Source organism: Vipera ursinii (genome assembly GCF_947247035.1).
Source record: "Vipera ursinii genome assembly, chromosome: 2".
NCBI classification, from domain to species: Eukaryota; Metazoa; Chordata; class Lepidosauria; order Squamata; family Viperidae; genus Vipera; species Vipera ursinii.
In genome coordinates, this window is record NC_139513.1 from 108,020,852 (window position 1) to 108,038,055 (window position 17,204).

At 38.7% G+C, this 17,204-nt stretch overlaps 1 protein-coding gene across 4 annotated transcripts in view; it reads right to left on the reverse strand.

The window, feature by feature from the left end:
* PRKACA (protein kinase cAMP-activated catalytic subunit alpha) overlaps window positions 1-10,917 on the reverse strand; it is a 72,513-nt gene extending 61,596 nt beyond the window's left edge. Inside the window, exons 1-2 of one of the 4 annotated variants that reach the window (XM_083351769.1) lie at window positions 10,725-10,889; window positions 1,896-2,003 (exon numbers count right to left, since the gene is read on the reverse strand). In XM_083351769.1, the coding sequence (XP_083207895.1) occupies window positions 1,896-1,908 (13 nt within the window). In that variant the 5' untranslated portion in view covers window positions 1,909-2,003; window positions 10,725-10,889. Of the gene's footprint in view, window positions 1-1,895; window positions 2,004-7,127; window positions 7,689-10,724 lie in introns of those variants that run through there. The other 3 variants (XM_083351771.1, XM_083351770.1, XM_083351768.1) reach the window with 3 other exon arrangements.
* Between the last annotated feature and the right edge of the window lie 6,287 nt (window positions 10,918-17,204).

A 17,204-nucleotide genomic window follows, 5' to 3' on the forward strand; every position in this document is an offset into this window, starting at 1 on the left:
TTTAATTTTAATTTTATCTTAATTTCTGTATTTATTGTATGTTATTGTTGTTAGCCGCCCTGAGTCCTTCGGGAGATAGGGCGGGATATAAGTCCCAACAACAACAACAATAATAATAATGTAGTTATACTAAACAGTTTTAAAATCTACATCAGTTGTACTTTATATAATAAATATTCCTACATTAGTTTATGACATTTAGTTAAACAAGGTATTTTTTGTGGACCTTGGTGCCGGAAAACTTGCCTGTGTAATATTTTTTGTATACTATATATCCATATATACACTAAAAATAATCTATACTATATTGCATTAGTATAGAGGAAAAAAAGTCAAGAGTTATATAAGACAGCTTCAATTGTTCTGGAAGTCATATATGTATTTTCATTTATTCCATCTGCTTTCTAAGTGTGCTGGGTAACTGAGGGGGAGTGGGAAAGAGCTATTTGTTTTGAACTCACATGAAATTATATTGAACAGAGATGATCCACAATAAAGGAAGCACTTCCCAAAAACTCACTGAAAGATAAAACATTTGTTTTATGAAAGTAGCACCTTTTTTCCTCTTTGAATTGTTATTATCTTAATGCTATTGTTCTTTAATTATGTAATTTGTTTAAGTTTGCTAATACTGTAATTCCAAACTACTCCTTTTTCCAGAGAAATCTGATTTAATATCACACATTTCTGAATAAACTAAAATTTCGCAGTCTATTCCTTTACTGCAATATTTTTGCAATCACAATGGAACTGTTCCTGCAATTCATGTTCAAATCCAAACATTGTTAATTTCTGATTTGTAGCAGATTCCCTCTAAATAGTATTAAAATTCAAATGCATGTGTGTTTGTGTGTATGCGTGCGTGCGTGCACACACACACACACACACACACACACACACACAAACGTAATTACTTACTTGGGGACAAATAAAATATTTAGATTTTAACAATATCCTTCAGAAAGATCACTATTAAAATTATTTCATCCAAAGAATGGTAGATGCAGAGAAAATAGATCACTTCTATTGATAAGATATCTGATAGCTTGCAGCAGCTCTGAAACTTTATAATTTCAGCTGTTTTAACTACTTCGACAAAATAGCTTACCCTCCAAACTTCTGAAATGAAAAAGTATAGATGACAATTGTGTAACCAAATTGGTTTTTCAAGGACAGTTCAGCAATCCAGGCTGTCCTCTAGACTCAAAATTCTTTAATGTTAAGTCTTTTACACTAACTTTAGCTAGTGAATCTCAGGGTTACTAAAAACACAGGAGATTCACAAAGTCACCTCTGACCTAATGAAGTCTCCAGAACTATTAGCACTTGCCTCCCAATCATCTTTATTGATATTCTAAAAAAGTGGGATTAAGATTTTGAATGCCTCTGTTTGCTATGCTCCGCTTTCAGAAAGAATATCCCGAGAACAGTTCACTGCTGTACAGTTTTAGCTCCTTAAGCAGGTTATTGCAAAACAGTAACATCCCATCTCCATTAAAGAACATAAAGCTGAATTAATATAATTTCCAGTTTAGCACAGAAGCAGGTCCATAGACACCAACGAGATAAGAAAGAATAAGATAAGATATAGTAAGCTAAACTGTGTGGCACTGTATAAATCAAGAGGCCTACCTTTTAGGAAAAAAAAACAAGTCTGTAGAAACCAGAAGGAAGTCAGTTCCCAAAAACCATTCTTCACCTTCCTAAACTCCTTGCTGGGCCCAGATTAGATTCACCTCATGGTAATGTGGAAATTTCCAATCAAACCTCCCTCCCAGGACATTTATGACCACAATTACCCATTACTAGACAATGCTACAATATACTTCCTTTGGCCTCCTCACAAACATCAGGCCTACCCTCACATGACCAAGCAACCTGTTACTCCTCCTCACCTCCAGCATCCATCTTGCCAGCCTGGAATGTGGCTTCTCTGCACTCGCCTACGGCTCCCCAGGAGGGTCAATCCAGGCTAACTGCTTGCTGGTGCTCTAAGAAACCAACTTCAGGAGCAAAAAGGGAAACACGTAAACACACACACAGACCTATGGGCACACAAAATGAGATGGACCGTATCCCCCCCCCCATACCATAGTTTGCTTTACCACATATTTCTAAGAAATCTAAGCTAAAACACATTGACTTCTAGCTCTCACTCATCTCTGTAGAATTAGAAAGACGGGTGTGACCAAAATGGGCAACTCGTCATACATGCCTGTAGTTATGCACTTAACAGACTTTTTTCATTTGGATGAGAAAGGGGGATGGATTTCTTCATAATTAGTGGCCCCTGTAATTGCCTAGCATGTTAACTATTTAATTTGGTCACCTAAAGCAGGGGTCCCCTAACCCTAGCTGCACAAATAAGTGTAGCCCCATCCACAGGATGCAGGCAGCATGCAAAACCACACCCTCTGGTCCACAGAAAAATTATCTCCTTGGAACCGGTCCCTGGTGCCCAAAAGGTTGGGGGCCGCTGACCTAAAGCGCTGATTATAGTAATGTTTTTCAGTTGTGTCAGGAATTTCAACTGCACAGAGAACAAATGCAGTGATTTAGGGAAACTTAAATCAAATTTTCAAGAAGATATATAAGCTAGATATAACTCACATGATTACTGTAAAGATACATGGCAACAATAGTGGAAGAACCACATACTAGGTGTTCATTACTTGAAGAAAAGGAGAGAAATAGATGGCTTTAGCTAGCTTTGATAAGCACTGGTTACCCAAATTTACTCTCAAATGTTTTTGGATTCATTACTAGTTTTTATCTCAGCCCAAATGTTTTTACCTCTAATGTCAAAACCCTAAACTTGTCCTAATTTTTTGAAGATATGTTACCTTCAGCATGTGAAATTACACTTTTGAGTTCACTTAAAGGAGTGATGTTAATGATCTCAATATTTGTTGTGGAGTTGTGATTTCTTTGGGACAAAATTTTATAAGTTCTTTAATGAACTCTCAAGAGCTATTTATTTAGAATCTTCATTCTTACATGTTTGAATTAGCATTGGAATACCCAAAGGTTGCTTTCTCTTTATTCTTAGTGTTCTGATTTTGCATTTTGTCTATACATTCCTTTTAAAGCAAAACAAGATGATACCTGAATGTTGCCTCGATAGCAGCTAATGGCAGCATCAATGTACATCTCTAAAAACTCACAATGACCCCACTATAAAGTTGATGTTTTATGCTTTGATCAGCATGTCATAACAAGATAAGTTACCTGAATTTGATAAAAAATTCACCAGCGATGAGCGCTCTTTTCATATCTGACACTTTCTCCAGAAACTGACATATACAGTATTGTCCACCATTTTATTTGTGCAATCATGTGAGATGAGTATTATGAGCCAACATGGATTTGTCAAAAACAGATCATGCCACACAAATCTTATTGCATTCTTTGACCAAGTGACAAAATTAGTGGACCATAAGAATGCTGTGGATATAATTTACTTGGTCTTCAGTAAGGCATTTGATAAAATAGACCACAAACTACTTTAAAGATAAAAAATGTGGGTTAGACAGCATCACCACCAGATGGATTCATAGCTGGCTGACCGACCATACTCAGCATCTGGTCCTCAATGGAGGGATGTGTGTAGTGGGGTGCCCAGGGCTCTGTTCTGGGCCCAGTGCTCTTCAACATCTTCATCAACGATTTGGGTGAGGGGATAGATGGGGAACTCATCAAATTTGCACATGACACCAAGCTGGCAGGAACAGCCAACACTCCAGAAGACAAGCTTAAGATACAGAAAGATCTTGACAGACTTGAACATTGGGCACTATCTAACAAAATGAAATTCAATAGTGAGAAAAGTAAGGTTCTACATTTAGGCAAGAAAAATCAAATGCACTGTTACAGTATAGGCGGTACCTTGCTCAATAGTAGTAACTGTGACAGGGATCTCAGAGACCTAGTGGACAATCACTTAAATATGAGTCAACAGTGTGCTGCAGCTGCCAAAAAAGCCAACACAGTGCTAGAAGAAGAGGGATTCTTCAAAGACTATTCTTCAAAGCACCAGAAGGCAGAACAAGCAATGGATAGAAACTAATCGAGAGAGAAGCAACCATTTTGATTCCAAAATGTTATTTACCAGGAAATACATAAAATCAATCTCAATATTGTCTTAAATCTATACCAGTTAATGAAATTATGCTGTATGTTTCTTATCTGTTCAAAAAAATGTGTAGTTTATAGTGTTACATTTGTTTGAAATAAAGTTTAATGCTTTAAAATTTACTTTTAATACCATACTGAAATTGAAAATATTGCAATGATTTAATATTAAATGAGCATCTTGCTATTAATGTTTTTCTTCCTTTTGAGTAAATATAGGAATAGTATCTTGTATTTTCTATTATATACAACATCATATCTGGAGAGCAACAGCTTTTCACAATTGAGCATTTTATTGCTGTAATTAAATAGGAATGTGAAAATGTTGATGTGAGCTACTTTGACAATATCTACATATCTCTGGAAAAGTTCAAGTGAAATCTAAGTATTATTTGAGAAGAGAAATATGGAACTTCTGGTAACAGCACCCAGCTTAGCAAATAATGATGCAGGAGGGAGAATCAAGAATTTTCTGTTATAGTACAAAAGATCTGACAAAGAAAAATATGAGTATCTCTGCCTATCAATTGGCACCTAGTGTAACCAGTAATAGGCTGGAAGGAAGACCCTGAAAGGGAAAAGTAATGAGCACTATTTTTTTTTTCACAGAAAAATCCTGGAGGTGATGTAGATAGAATGAAACACTGGGTTTTCCCAAGAAATTCAAATATTTTCCTTACCAAGAATTTGAACCTCGATCTCCATTGTATCACAAGTAAATAATACCATAGCTAGCTAGTATCAAATAAAAGGCTGGGTTGATGAAAAACAGAAGGTAGTGTTTGCTCTGTCCTGCAATTTTCTCTCTGGTATATATGAACCTATTCAGGAAACAAGTTAAAAATATGCGGCCCGGTTTCATATTTGCAGTATAGCACAAAATAACATTGTGAGGAAAGACAGAAGGAGAAAGTTATTTTTGTGTGCAAGAAGAGATGCACTTACTTTCTATAAGATATTGGTCCCTGTAGTGCCCAGGCTCACTGTGCTACAAAAGCACTAAGATCCACAGAATAGATTGAGTATAAAGACTAGTAAACCAAGAAATATATCCTTTAGATTTAAAATCAAATTTTCAGCTTGCAGTTTGTAGTCATCTTTAAAAGTATCAAAACTGAACTCAGGAACTTGGATAATAAAGCCTGCTAAAGCCATAAAAAGTATAAGCGTATTGTAAATTTTACTGCACTACCAAAAGACCTGTGAAAACTATATAAAACAAATGGCAATTACATTTGCATAATTTGTAAACACTGTAAAACATGATTATATGCAACAAATATAGATTATCTTTCAGGAATACTGGGCATGGGAATAATTTACAATATGCATAAATCAATCACAAACAATTCTTTCAAGCTGCATTTATTATTATCTGTATAAAGATAACCACGTATGCCCTAAAATTTAAGTGGTGCCAAACCTTAAGGAATGCTTCCCTAAGGAAGATTTGATTGCAACACACTTGGTCTTCAAATGGCAAATTAAAAGCTCTCTTGGGTACATCACTAATGTTTAGATGATTTAGCTGCTAGGAAACTTGAATGTGAGCTATAGTTTTATATTTATTACCTGTTCATTTAATTCAATAATATTGATATTTATTTTTAATATAATGTAGCAGGATCTAACTTCCTATACCTATTCAACTTATTGGACTGCAACTCCCATGAGTCCTTGAAAGCGTAACCAAAGTTCATGCCAACTGGGAACAATGACAGTTGACTTCCAATGAATTTGAAGGCTAACAGGTCTCATCCAGAATAAAATGCACGCTTTACAGTTAGCAATTTCATTAAAAAAAGTCATGAGTCAACTCAGTCATAAAATGCACATCTCTCTGACCAATATTTTGTTGAAGAGATTGTCTATGGTTGCTGTTTTACATTATCAGTCAAAACTGTAGACATCTGGATGTTCCATTTAATTATAATAGTACTGAAACAATTTAAGCCCTGAAAAGCTTCAGGCGCATCATCTATATTTAGTAGTTTAAAAGGCAAAAGATTATTAGTACAGATCCTTCCTGGATCAGATAGCACATCTGTAAGTTCTATGCAACTACAATAAGGAAGGTTCTAATTCTACTTTCTCTACTCAAATTTATTGAACAGAATTGGATGTACTGAGTCAATAAAGGAGCCTATTTTGTACTTTTGCAAATAAAACAGAAATCCAGGCAAACCAACATATATAAGAATTTTCTTCACTAGCTCAGAACCTAATCTTTCCTACTTTTTTAATTTTATACAAATAATGCTAAATTTTACCTGCAATTCATAAACTATATTTTATTTATATCTTGCCTTTCTCCTGCCCACGTAACAGTTTGAAAGCATGCAAATATGAGTAGATAAATAGGTATCACTTCGGTGGGAAGGTAACAGCATTCTGTGTGCCTCAGCTTACAGTCATACTGGCCACATGACCATGGAAATGTCTTTGGACAATGTTGGCTCCTTTGGCTAAGAAACAGAGATGAGCACTGTCCCCTAGAATCGGACACAACTGCACAGGAGTCCTTTACTTTTATCCTGCCTTTATTAGTTTTCCAAATAACTCAAGGCAGTCAAAGTACCTAATGCTCCTTCATCCTATTTTCTCCATTTGTACAACTAGCTCTAAAAAATATACTCTTCTAATCCAAATTTTTTTCTTGGCGTCCAATCTACTGAACAGAGTTCCATAGCAGAGCAGCATATAGAACAGTGAGAGCTACCTAACAAAATGAAGCTCTCAGGTTTGCAGTTTCTGGAGTCAAGTTTAAGCACACTTAATGATTACTGGTGTGGTTGCTTGCCATTTGAAACGATAAACATACAAAGCAGTAATATATGCTCTAAACTAGAGCTAACACATTAATATAACTACAACACATTCTTAAACTATCTCTAAATAAGTCCAAGAAAATAAGCAGACCTAGTTTCACAGATGCATGACATTAACTCTGCATAGAATATAATCATATCCCCTATATTGGGAATTAACTCCATTACCTGGCATGTAAAGTAGTTCAGAGCAAGCCAAAGGTTGTCCATTATTATGAAGAAGTTTGAAGAACTCATATTTTGCAAACTTCATGTAATAACTTCCAAAGGATGTGATGTCCAAAATGTAGATATAATTGCATAGATTAGGAAATGGTTAATATGAAAACTAGAGGACATGTAAGTGTACACACACACACACACACACACTTAAAAAACAATTATAGCCTAACAGACATATAGGATTCCATTTCAATAACCCAAATCAAGTTTAAATTAAAATGCCTATTTTGTTTCTGTAATTAAAAAATTCCACAAATGTGCACTGTAGTCACAAAGGAAAAATTGTGATGTGCTTTTTTCTTAAATTCACAAAATAGCTGAGCTACTATCTATCCATATTCTACAATTCTACACATAAAATATTTTGTCAATCGTTTTTCTATTAAAATATTTCTGAAGATACCCAAATTCAGAATTGAGCATAAATACATACTTTTCAAATTGAACTGTAACTAAACATATCATTGAACTGTACAATTTATTTCTAAGATTTGTTATTTTGCTCTGGCAACTAACTTGGCTTGAGGTTAATAAGGGAAATATGAATCAGGATATTGTTTATAAACTTTTAAAATATGAATTCAACTTGATTTATCGCAGTGAATAAGTGTTGAGTAGGGAAAAAGCAAAATATTGTGTACATTCCAATTCCGTATTAATACAGTACAATTTTATTAAAATAATGAGTAAGGATAGCAACTCATACACCTACTATGGTATGTAGCTGCTCCTTGAACAAGGGTTTGCTTCAGTCTCAACACCAATAGGTAAATTGAGTTAGAAAGTTTATTCCTAGATAAATAGTTATCTGAATTTCACTCATAATTCTGGGAAGAATTCTGAGCCGATATACTGAAGCAGACACTGAGTCAACAACTGCTTAGGAGTAGCAAACAATAGGCAGGGCTATTACTGCACTGCATTAAGAGATATAATTTATTAAGAGATGTGATTTAGTGCTAGTTTACAAGCTTATTCACTTAAAAGTTTTGATCATCTTCTCATGTGACAAGTGATGGGCTTTTCTATTAAACACTAGCATCTAATTGATCTTCTAAAACAGGGGTGGGGAATGATGGCCCCACTTATGGACTTCAATTCCCAGAATTCCTGAGCCAGCCATTCCTGAGCCTACTGGCTCAGGAATTCTGGGAGTTGAGGTCCACAAGTCATAAAGGGACCATTGTTCCCCCCCCCTCTGTTCTAAAGCAGAGCCCCCCAACCTTTCCAGCTTTGCGGACCAGTGAGGGGTGGGGGAAGAGGGGATGGTTTTGCATGAGTGGCAAGCATGTGCACACAGCTCTATTTGTGTGAGCAGCAGGCAGGCATGCATGCCTGCCGCTTGTGCAACTGGGGATGCCACTTCCACAGCCCAGTTCCAAATGGCTCAAAGCCCAGAAATGAGCTGTGGCCCAGGGTTTAGGAAACCCCTATTCTAGAGTATAAAGACTTCATGCAAAATTGCTTGTAATTCTTTTTCCCTCAGATACTTACAGCCCATGAGCACATGCAGTCCTGGACAGCTACCGTAGTACAAGATGATATAAAAAAATGAAGTTTGTTATTTATATAAACTATATATTTCATATGCGGCCCAAGACAAATCCTATTCTCTCAATGCAGTCCAGGCAAGCTAAGATTGGATAACCATGCTTTAAACCAATCCTAGTTTTAAGGATATCGATTTAGTAATTGCACAGAAAAGTATGTTATATTTATATTAAAGACATCTATTATTCTCTATTAATCTAGTATGCTTCCACATAAACAGCTCTTGGTACTAACAGTCAAAAGACATTCATCTGTTTAATGCAGCATGGCAAGCCACACTATGATTTACTAGGTTTGGGTTCAATGTGTTGTGTGAAGCCAGCCAATGTGATTTGTAAACTATAGCTGAAACTACACTGTGAGAACATTAGCAGTGAGAATGCTAACACCTGTGGCTTATTCAATATAATACAAATATGGTTTGGCATGAGGGAATTCTGACACAGTCTAGCTATTCTATCTTGGCCTCAATTGACTTTTTCCAGTCAGAAGGTAGGAACACTGATAGAAAAACATAAGATGAAAAGCAAAAAATGATTTTTGAAACCCTATAAAATTCCATGATTGAAGACATAATTATACAATATAACTTTCATCTGGAATATCCCCATAAAAACAAAAAGGCAAATTTGCATGCATAACCAGCATGAATGCCACCAGTTTCTTAAAATACAGATAAAAGAAGTCAATCAAAAAGGAAAAGGAGGACAGAACCATTTTTGTAAAAGTCTTTGAAATCTGGTCATCATCCTGTGAATATACGCTTGGCTAAAAGATCCTTATCTTCTGCCACTCTCTGCCTTCCATCTAGATATGCTACACACATTGCTTGTTGTTGTAGTAGTTAATAGTTTCCTTCCTTCCTGCCTGCCTGCTCAATTTGCAAGTCCAGTTCTGCATCTTCCTTTATGGGTGGGACGAATACTTCCGGCTGTCTTTCCTGAATTAAGTAGCCTTCACTTGCGTTTTTTTGTCTACAAACAGGAACCTCTCATACCTGCCTAGAAGCAACAGCAAAAAGCGTTAGCAAGAGTATGCAGTATACCGTATATCCTTATCAGAAAACAAAAAAAAAAAAAAACAACCTGAGCTAAGCAACCTGCATAAAACATTACACACAAATGTTTCTACATTCTCGTCACCTTAGGGCAGGGGTCTTCAAACTTGGCCCTTTTATGACTTGTGGACTTCAACTCCCAGAATTCCTCAGCCAGCAAAGCTGGCTGAGGAATTCTGGGAGTTGAAGTCCACAAGTCATAAAAGGGCCAAGTTTGAAGACCCCTGCCTTAGGGCAAGGTGACTACTAACAAAGTATAGCAAAAAAGGCCGTTAAAGAGCTTTAGGTGCAGAAATACGATCCAAGGAAACCGGGCCTCGGATTTCGGGAACACATTAAAAAAAAAAAAATCGCAGAGAGGCTGTCCTGCCCGCGAGCCAAGCCAGGCGCAGCCAGAGCCAGACAAAAGCATCCGGGGGAGAAGGCTTTGCTCCGAGAAGCTAAAGAGCGGCTCCATGTGGGAAAAGCTACGAAAAAGCTGACTCCAAAGGACCGGGGAAGCCTTAAAATCCAGAAGCTGGGCCGCTAGCCTAAAACGGCTGGGTTAGCCAAGCAGGCAATTCCGGGAGCCCCCAAACGAAGAGGCGAAGGCAGCGGCCAAATACCCTCCCTTGGAAGGGCTCCGGCAAAGGCCCTAAAGGGGGATTCGGTGGCAACTGAAGGCTGCTCCCGCCTCCTCTGCTCTCCCCACAGCTGCCAGGGGAGACCGTCCCTGCTCCTCCGCTCCCCCGCCCTCCCCCCGTATTCTTCTCCCTTCTCTTGAGCCGGATTTCCCCAGAGAGAGGTCCGATCCATCGCGACCCCGCATCTTGCTTGGCAGTCACGCCGGACACGGGCTCAGCCCCGACAGCGAAAAGCTCTCGGCCCGGCTTGCCTGCTTGGCTCCTAACCTCGCCCAAACCCGGCTTGCAGAGCACTCGCTACCCCGCACTCACCGCTCTCAATCTCGCCGCCTTTCTTGGCCGTGGCCGCGTTGCCCATGGCCAGGCGGGGCCGGGCCGGGCTTGGGCTGGGCCCACGGGGAGGGGGCGTTCTCCCCGCACAGTCGGTCCCAGGCTGCAGGAGGCTCCGGCTGGGCCCAGCCAGGCCCAATCCCCCCCCTCCCCGGCAGACTCTGCCTTGCCTCCGCCCCCTTCTCCCCTGGCGGCGGCGGCGGCGGCGGCGGCTGCTGCGCAGGCACCGCCCCGACCTCGCATGCTATTGGCTACACAGCTTGCTCACGTTCGCTCACTGGTCTCATCAGCATGGCCCGAGCTGGTATTGGCCTCTCAGATCGTGACGGGTTCTCCTCCTATGCGCTCGCCTCCTTTCCTGCGCAAACGTGCCGGGTTGAAGCGCTGCCTTTCTGCGATTGGCTAAAGTGACGACGTAGAGACCCCGCCCATGCTCGGGAGATCGGCTAGTTGGCTGGGCCGAGAGATGAGGGTCTCAGCTGAGTGCTCCGGCTCTCGAGATTGTCCGTGTTCCAAAGCATTAAAGCAGGGGTCTTCAAACTTGGCCCTTTTATGACTTGTGGACTTCAACTCCCAGAATTCCTCAGCCAGCAAAGCTGGCTGAGGAATTCTGGGAGTTGAAGTCCACAAGTCATAAAAGGGCCAAGTTTGAAGACCCCTGGTATAAAGGGTGGAGCTCGAGGTGGGGTGGAATGTATTTTAAGAAGGGGCGGAGGGGGCCCTTCGGGAAGGAACATTGAAGCAGAAATAAGTGCGGGATTCCCTTATATTGCAGGGAAAGGGATTCCGTTTTTTTTTGCTTTAACTTATTCTCGTGTCCTCAATTGACCCAGTACGGTCAATTTTTTCAAATGATGGTCAAAGTCGGCGGTCGGAGCAGAACTTGATGTTCGGTTGAGCATGTGCTTTACAACTCGGGCTGTAGCTATTAACGCGTAGCAGCACGCTTCATTCGTGCAGTTTAGTGGACAAAGGAAGGATTTTCGGAACAAGCTTTGAAAGCCTCTCTCACGTGTACATCTGGCTTGTTTACTCATCCTGATATTGGGCTTATATTCTAAAAAAAAACAAAAAACGATCAGTAGTCGGTCTCCTTCGCCGTAGCTGAAGAACTATTGTAGTGAAACAAGGAGTTAAAAGTAAATTCGGACGTTTCTGCAGGATTACAGCATTTTTTTTAAAAAAAATTCTTGGTAAAATGGGAGATGGGAGAATAGGATTCAGTGTTTATGTAAGGTGGCTTTCTGGTTTATATATTACATATATAAACCAGCTGCCTGCAATTATTGCAGGTTCGCATCCCACCAGGCTCAAGGTTGACTCAGCCTTCCATCCTCCCGAGGTAGGTAAAATGAGGACCCAGATTGTTGGGGGCAATTAAGCTGACTTTGTAATAATGCCGCTTGGGGGTGTGTGTGAAAGCCCTAATAAGCAGGCATATACATGGAATGAAGGCTACTGCTAAGCTTGTAAGCTGCCCTGAGTCTTCGGAGAAGGGCGGGATATAAATGGAATAAAAATAAAAATAAATAAATAATACAATGCTAGGTTTTGCAGCATACCACTGGTTTATGTTAGCATTTTATTTACAGATGTAAAGATTATGGAGAGTTCTGGCTTTCACATTTCTACTGATTTATACTTGAGTGTTGTTAATTCTTTAACAGGCAACTGTGTATCATTGTCATTACCATCTATTAAAATGAATCGTTCAAAAGTCTGTCTTGTGACACCTTAAACACAGTATATTTAATATTAATTATAATTGGATTGTTCATTGGCATCAAACTCAATGTAGCTAAATGCAGACAGACTCTGGAGTAATAAAAGGAAGTATTTTTAAAACAAAGTATAAAACCTCCAGATGTAATTTAGGTGGCTTTAAAAAGGAACTAGACAGTTTAATTGAGAGAACTGTTAAAAGGCAGTTGGCCTTCATTTCACAGAGTACTTTAAGTCCCATTTGTCAGTAGAATACTGGGACAATTAACTTCTTGTTGACTCATTAGCTGTGGTGAAAATTAGCACAAGATCTCCTTATAATCCTGTGAGGGCACATAAAAAGCTAATGTAAATTATAAATTAATGAATTATTGTGCAGAATATATAAGGATCAGACAGTTGAGATGTGTTTGAATATTGGTAGCTGGGTTGTTGGTTTGATCTCCGGGCTTGGTAATTAGGTTGCAAACTTTTTGTTTTCATGGGGGGGGAAAGACATCTTCAGTGTGTTTTGAATTGTGTTCAGTTTGTTTGGAATGTTGCTTCCAGTATTTCAGTTGAGGTAGCTCTCTCCGTCTCAGTGGTTGGTAGGCGAGGTTGATGTCAATGTGTCTGTTCACTGAGTGGTTGGTTGGTGGAGAACCAGGCCTTGAGGAATTCTCTTTCTCTCCTTGACTTTGCTTGGTTTATAATTGTGGTCCTAGTTAGATCGAACTTGTGTCCTTCTGAGTCCTTGTGTGATTTTGGTCAAGAATACATATATGGTTAGAGAAAGTGACAAAAAACATGTCAATTTTAAGCCAGAATTATTTCTGTTAGGTATAATTGCAGGAAATTATGAGAAAAAATGTGTATATTTAATGTTACATGTATTAATGGCAGCGAGAAATGTACTTGCTCAACCTTGGAAAGATGAATTACCAGCGGAGGAAGAGATAATCAGGAAAATTTTGGAGTGCAGAAATGGACAGACTTACATTGAAAATGAAGGAGAAAGAAGATTCAGAATACTTTAGAACATGGAATACATTTTATCAATGGCTAGAAAAAGGTAGAGAGAAAGGAGTTTAACGTGTATTAGTAAGCTAAATATTGGAATCCAGACAACATGTTGCTGATAAAATATTAATGATTTGTGATTCTAAAAAAATAATAAAATATGGTTATACGTGACGACTGGTTTGTAGGCTACTGTGAAGTCGTGTTGGCATAGTTGTCTTGCTGTCATCTCTGAAATGTTCTGTATGTAAGGGATTATGATTCATTTGGTCGTTGCTGTTCTTGTAGTTGTGTTGTTTTGGGCATTTGTGTTGTTTGTGTGTAGGGATCTCCAGATGAAGCCTCGTGGATATCCATTTCTCTCAAAAACTCTTTATAGGTGTCTCAGTTCTGCTGATCTGGCTTCTGTGGTGTTACAATGGGATTCTGCTCTTCTGAAAAGTGTTCTGACACAGCTTTGTTTATGGCATTTGGGGTGGTAGCTGTGGAAGTTGAGGATTTGGTCTGTATATGTTGTCTTCTGTATACAGATGTTAGAAGTTGGCCATTGGTGGTTCTGGTTACAAGGACACCCAGGAATGGCAGTTCATTGTTCTCGGTTTCTATCATGAATCGGATGTCTGTGAAGATTTTGATTCTTTTGATAGATTTGGTTGCGCTTGATCATCCCGAAGGTGTCATCTATGTAACATACCCATAGCTTGAGGTTTATTTGCGGGCGGATGATTTCTTTGATTTTTTGGCATGATGACTTCTGCAACCAGGCCAGACATGGGGGATTCCATAGGTGATTCTTTCAGTTGTTCATAGATCTCACCATCAAATTTGAAGTAGGTGGTTAGGCATAGTTGGAGTAGTTTGCATGTGTTTTCTGTTGTGAGTGGTCCTCTTGGTGGATGTGTCTTGTCTAGAAGTTCTCTGATTAGGTCGACTGCTAGTTTCAGATCTATTGATGTGAATAATACAGTAACATCGAATGATATCATAGTTTTGTCCTCGTCGATGTGAAGGAGTTTGAGTTTGTCCAGGAATTGCATGGCATTGTTTATGGAGTATTGGGAATTGCTGATGAGGTGTTTTAGGCATTGCCACATTTCTTTTGTGAGGTTATAAGTGGATGTGCCAGGGAGTGAGATGATCGTACAGTATGTTATGTAGATGACATCTTCATAATAAGCACAACCAAATCGATCAAACCTACAAAAAAATCAGTATAATTTCTGTTCTCTGGTGGTCCCAAGAGAGGCAGAAGTTGGTTAAAGCTAAAGATAAGCAAGTGATTATAGAGTAAGAGTAATATATATATTTTATGGAAAATGCATCCAGGTTCAGATTCTCTGGTTGCGTTTAGCTTGTTTTGTGTTATTTCTGGATTGATTTCTCCTCGGGTCTCATGTTTATTTCTGGAATGTTCTACAGAAGGCCTTGTTTTTATTTGCCTCTGTCTCCAAGAGAATGTCAGAAAGCAGTATGACAAATCTATATTCACATGAGAAACTTGTGTTGCAATAGTGCACATATTTATTTAGGAGGGCCAGGGAGGTTAGTTCAGTAGAACATATACTGTATACGAAATGTGGTAAAACTGCTGCCTGAAGTTTATCACATTAGGTTCTTAGAATAGCTATATAATGACATTTCTTTCCTTCAAAAATCTTACTTTGCTGCAAAGCTTTTTTGAACAACTTGTTTCCTTTATATATTATGTGACAGATTATAACTATTGTACTGTTACCTCCTCTTTTATTTACCTTATCTGGAATACTAGGTTTTGATCTCTTTGGAGCATAGACCTACTTTTCATATTTTGCCTAGCATACTTCTACTGTCATATAAATAAGACATTTCACTGCTAATCTTATAAAATCTTAGTTGGTAAATATATTCATTTCCTTTTATCTTTATACAGAGTTCTGACAAAGAATGGAACCTATAGGGAATGGGTCAGTATCACTGATATGCCATACTACTCAATGGGATTCAGTCTTACTTGTGGTGGTTCACAACTCAACCTAAAGATACTACTGTTCTAGTGTGTGCTATTTGTTAATTCAAAGTATGTCCTACCTTTCTACGTTAAGCTTTCAAGACTACCAACAATATTAGCAATTCAATAAAGTAATTTCTAAAAAGATAAGAAAAGACAGATAAGACCAATGCTAGTTTATTCAGTATCCTGTGAATTGGGGTATAGGGTGAATAGGGAGAATTCCCTGATGAGTTTGATCTAGGAATTGGTTATTGCAAGGACAGGGGGAAAAATATTGCACTTAATGCTATGCCATACCCACTGATTAGGCTGGCTACACATAATAGCTCATGATTCTATTTAAATATTAAATGGAATTCCCTGACCCAGATCCCATCCCGTCCTCCCATCTGTTTCTTGCACTCAGAAATAACCAACACTACACTGCTGTGTGTTATAGTAGAAAATATTTGGCTGCTATGGATTAGGTATATTTATTTTTCTCTTTGTTTTTTTAAGGATGTAAATTTTTATTTAGATCTGTGCTTGCTGGAGTTAGGCCATGCATATCCAAAAGACTTAGAGGTTTTTGTCAAAAGTCTTTCATGCAGGATCGCAGTTTCTGTGCAATAGGCCACATTTCTGCTGGTTGCCCTCAAATTCAATCATTAAATGTATTGCTGACAGAGTAAGAAGACGGTTCAGGACTCCCAAGGAAGCATGACATGAATTGAAATGTACTTGCACTCCACAGCAAGGCCAACTTTGAATGAATGGTTGGTGTAATTCAATTCCTTTCTGCTGATTTCAGTGGGAAAAATAAATTCAGGAAACACTGCCCTCTCCTTTACTGCCACCCCAATGGTGAAATAAAGCCTGCCGCATCCAGTCATAGAATGCTACCATCAATACATAAATTCAACATAAGTAGGATTTAACCGGTTACAGGGCACATTGACTGTATCTCTTTAGATCTCGTGGCAATATTCACTAAGGCAGGGGTCTTCAACCTTGGCCCTTTTATGACTTGTGGACTTCAACTCCCAGAATTCCTCAGCCAGCGTGCCTGAGGAATTCTGGGAGTTGAAGTCCACAAGTCATAAAAGGGCCAAGGATGAAGGCCCCTGCACTAAGGTGAACGCTGATATGGGTTAACTATGGTGAAAAGGCATTTTGCCCTTGGTATAGCCTGGAAGTTCGTTCCATCACAAAAAGGAGACTTTGCAAAACAACAACAAAAAAGAATCTACACAATGTTTTCTCTCTTTTCTCATACCTGTGCTTAGAATTTTACTGGTTTCTGATACTAGTATTACCATATAGCTGCCTTGATTAAAAACTCACTCTAGAATCTAGGGCTGTATGTCCACATAGTTGCTCAACAAAATTAGGCAGGCAAAGTGGGAAACCAGCATCATCCGGGTTAATTGGTCTTGTTTTTCTTGCTGCACCTGACTTTAATAGAGAGCATTACTGGAAATGTATTTACTCAGTGCATGAGTTTACTATATTTATCTACCAGCAGCCAAGGACTGTTAAAGAACAGTGTAAGTTTCCCAATTCCACTCACCAGTCAATGTTCATTGTTTTGTGGCTACTTTTCACTACCAGTTTGGAACTGGAGCTGCATAGAAGAAGAACAGTAAGATAGACTGAAAATGATATTGTCTTTAGCTTTCTAAGTGTAGAGATTTGCTTTATCTATTTTTGTTTGCTAGATATGACATTTAAATAGAATACAAGTGTTGTTGTTAGCTGCAAAGTCGTGTCTG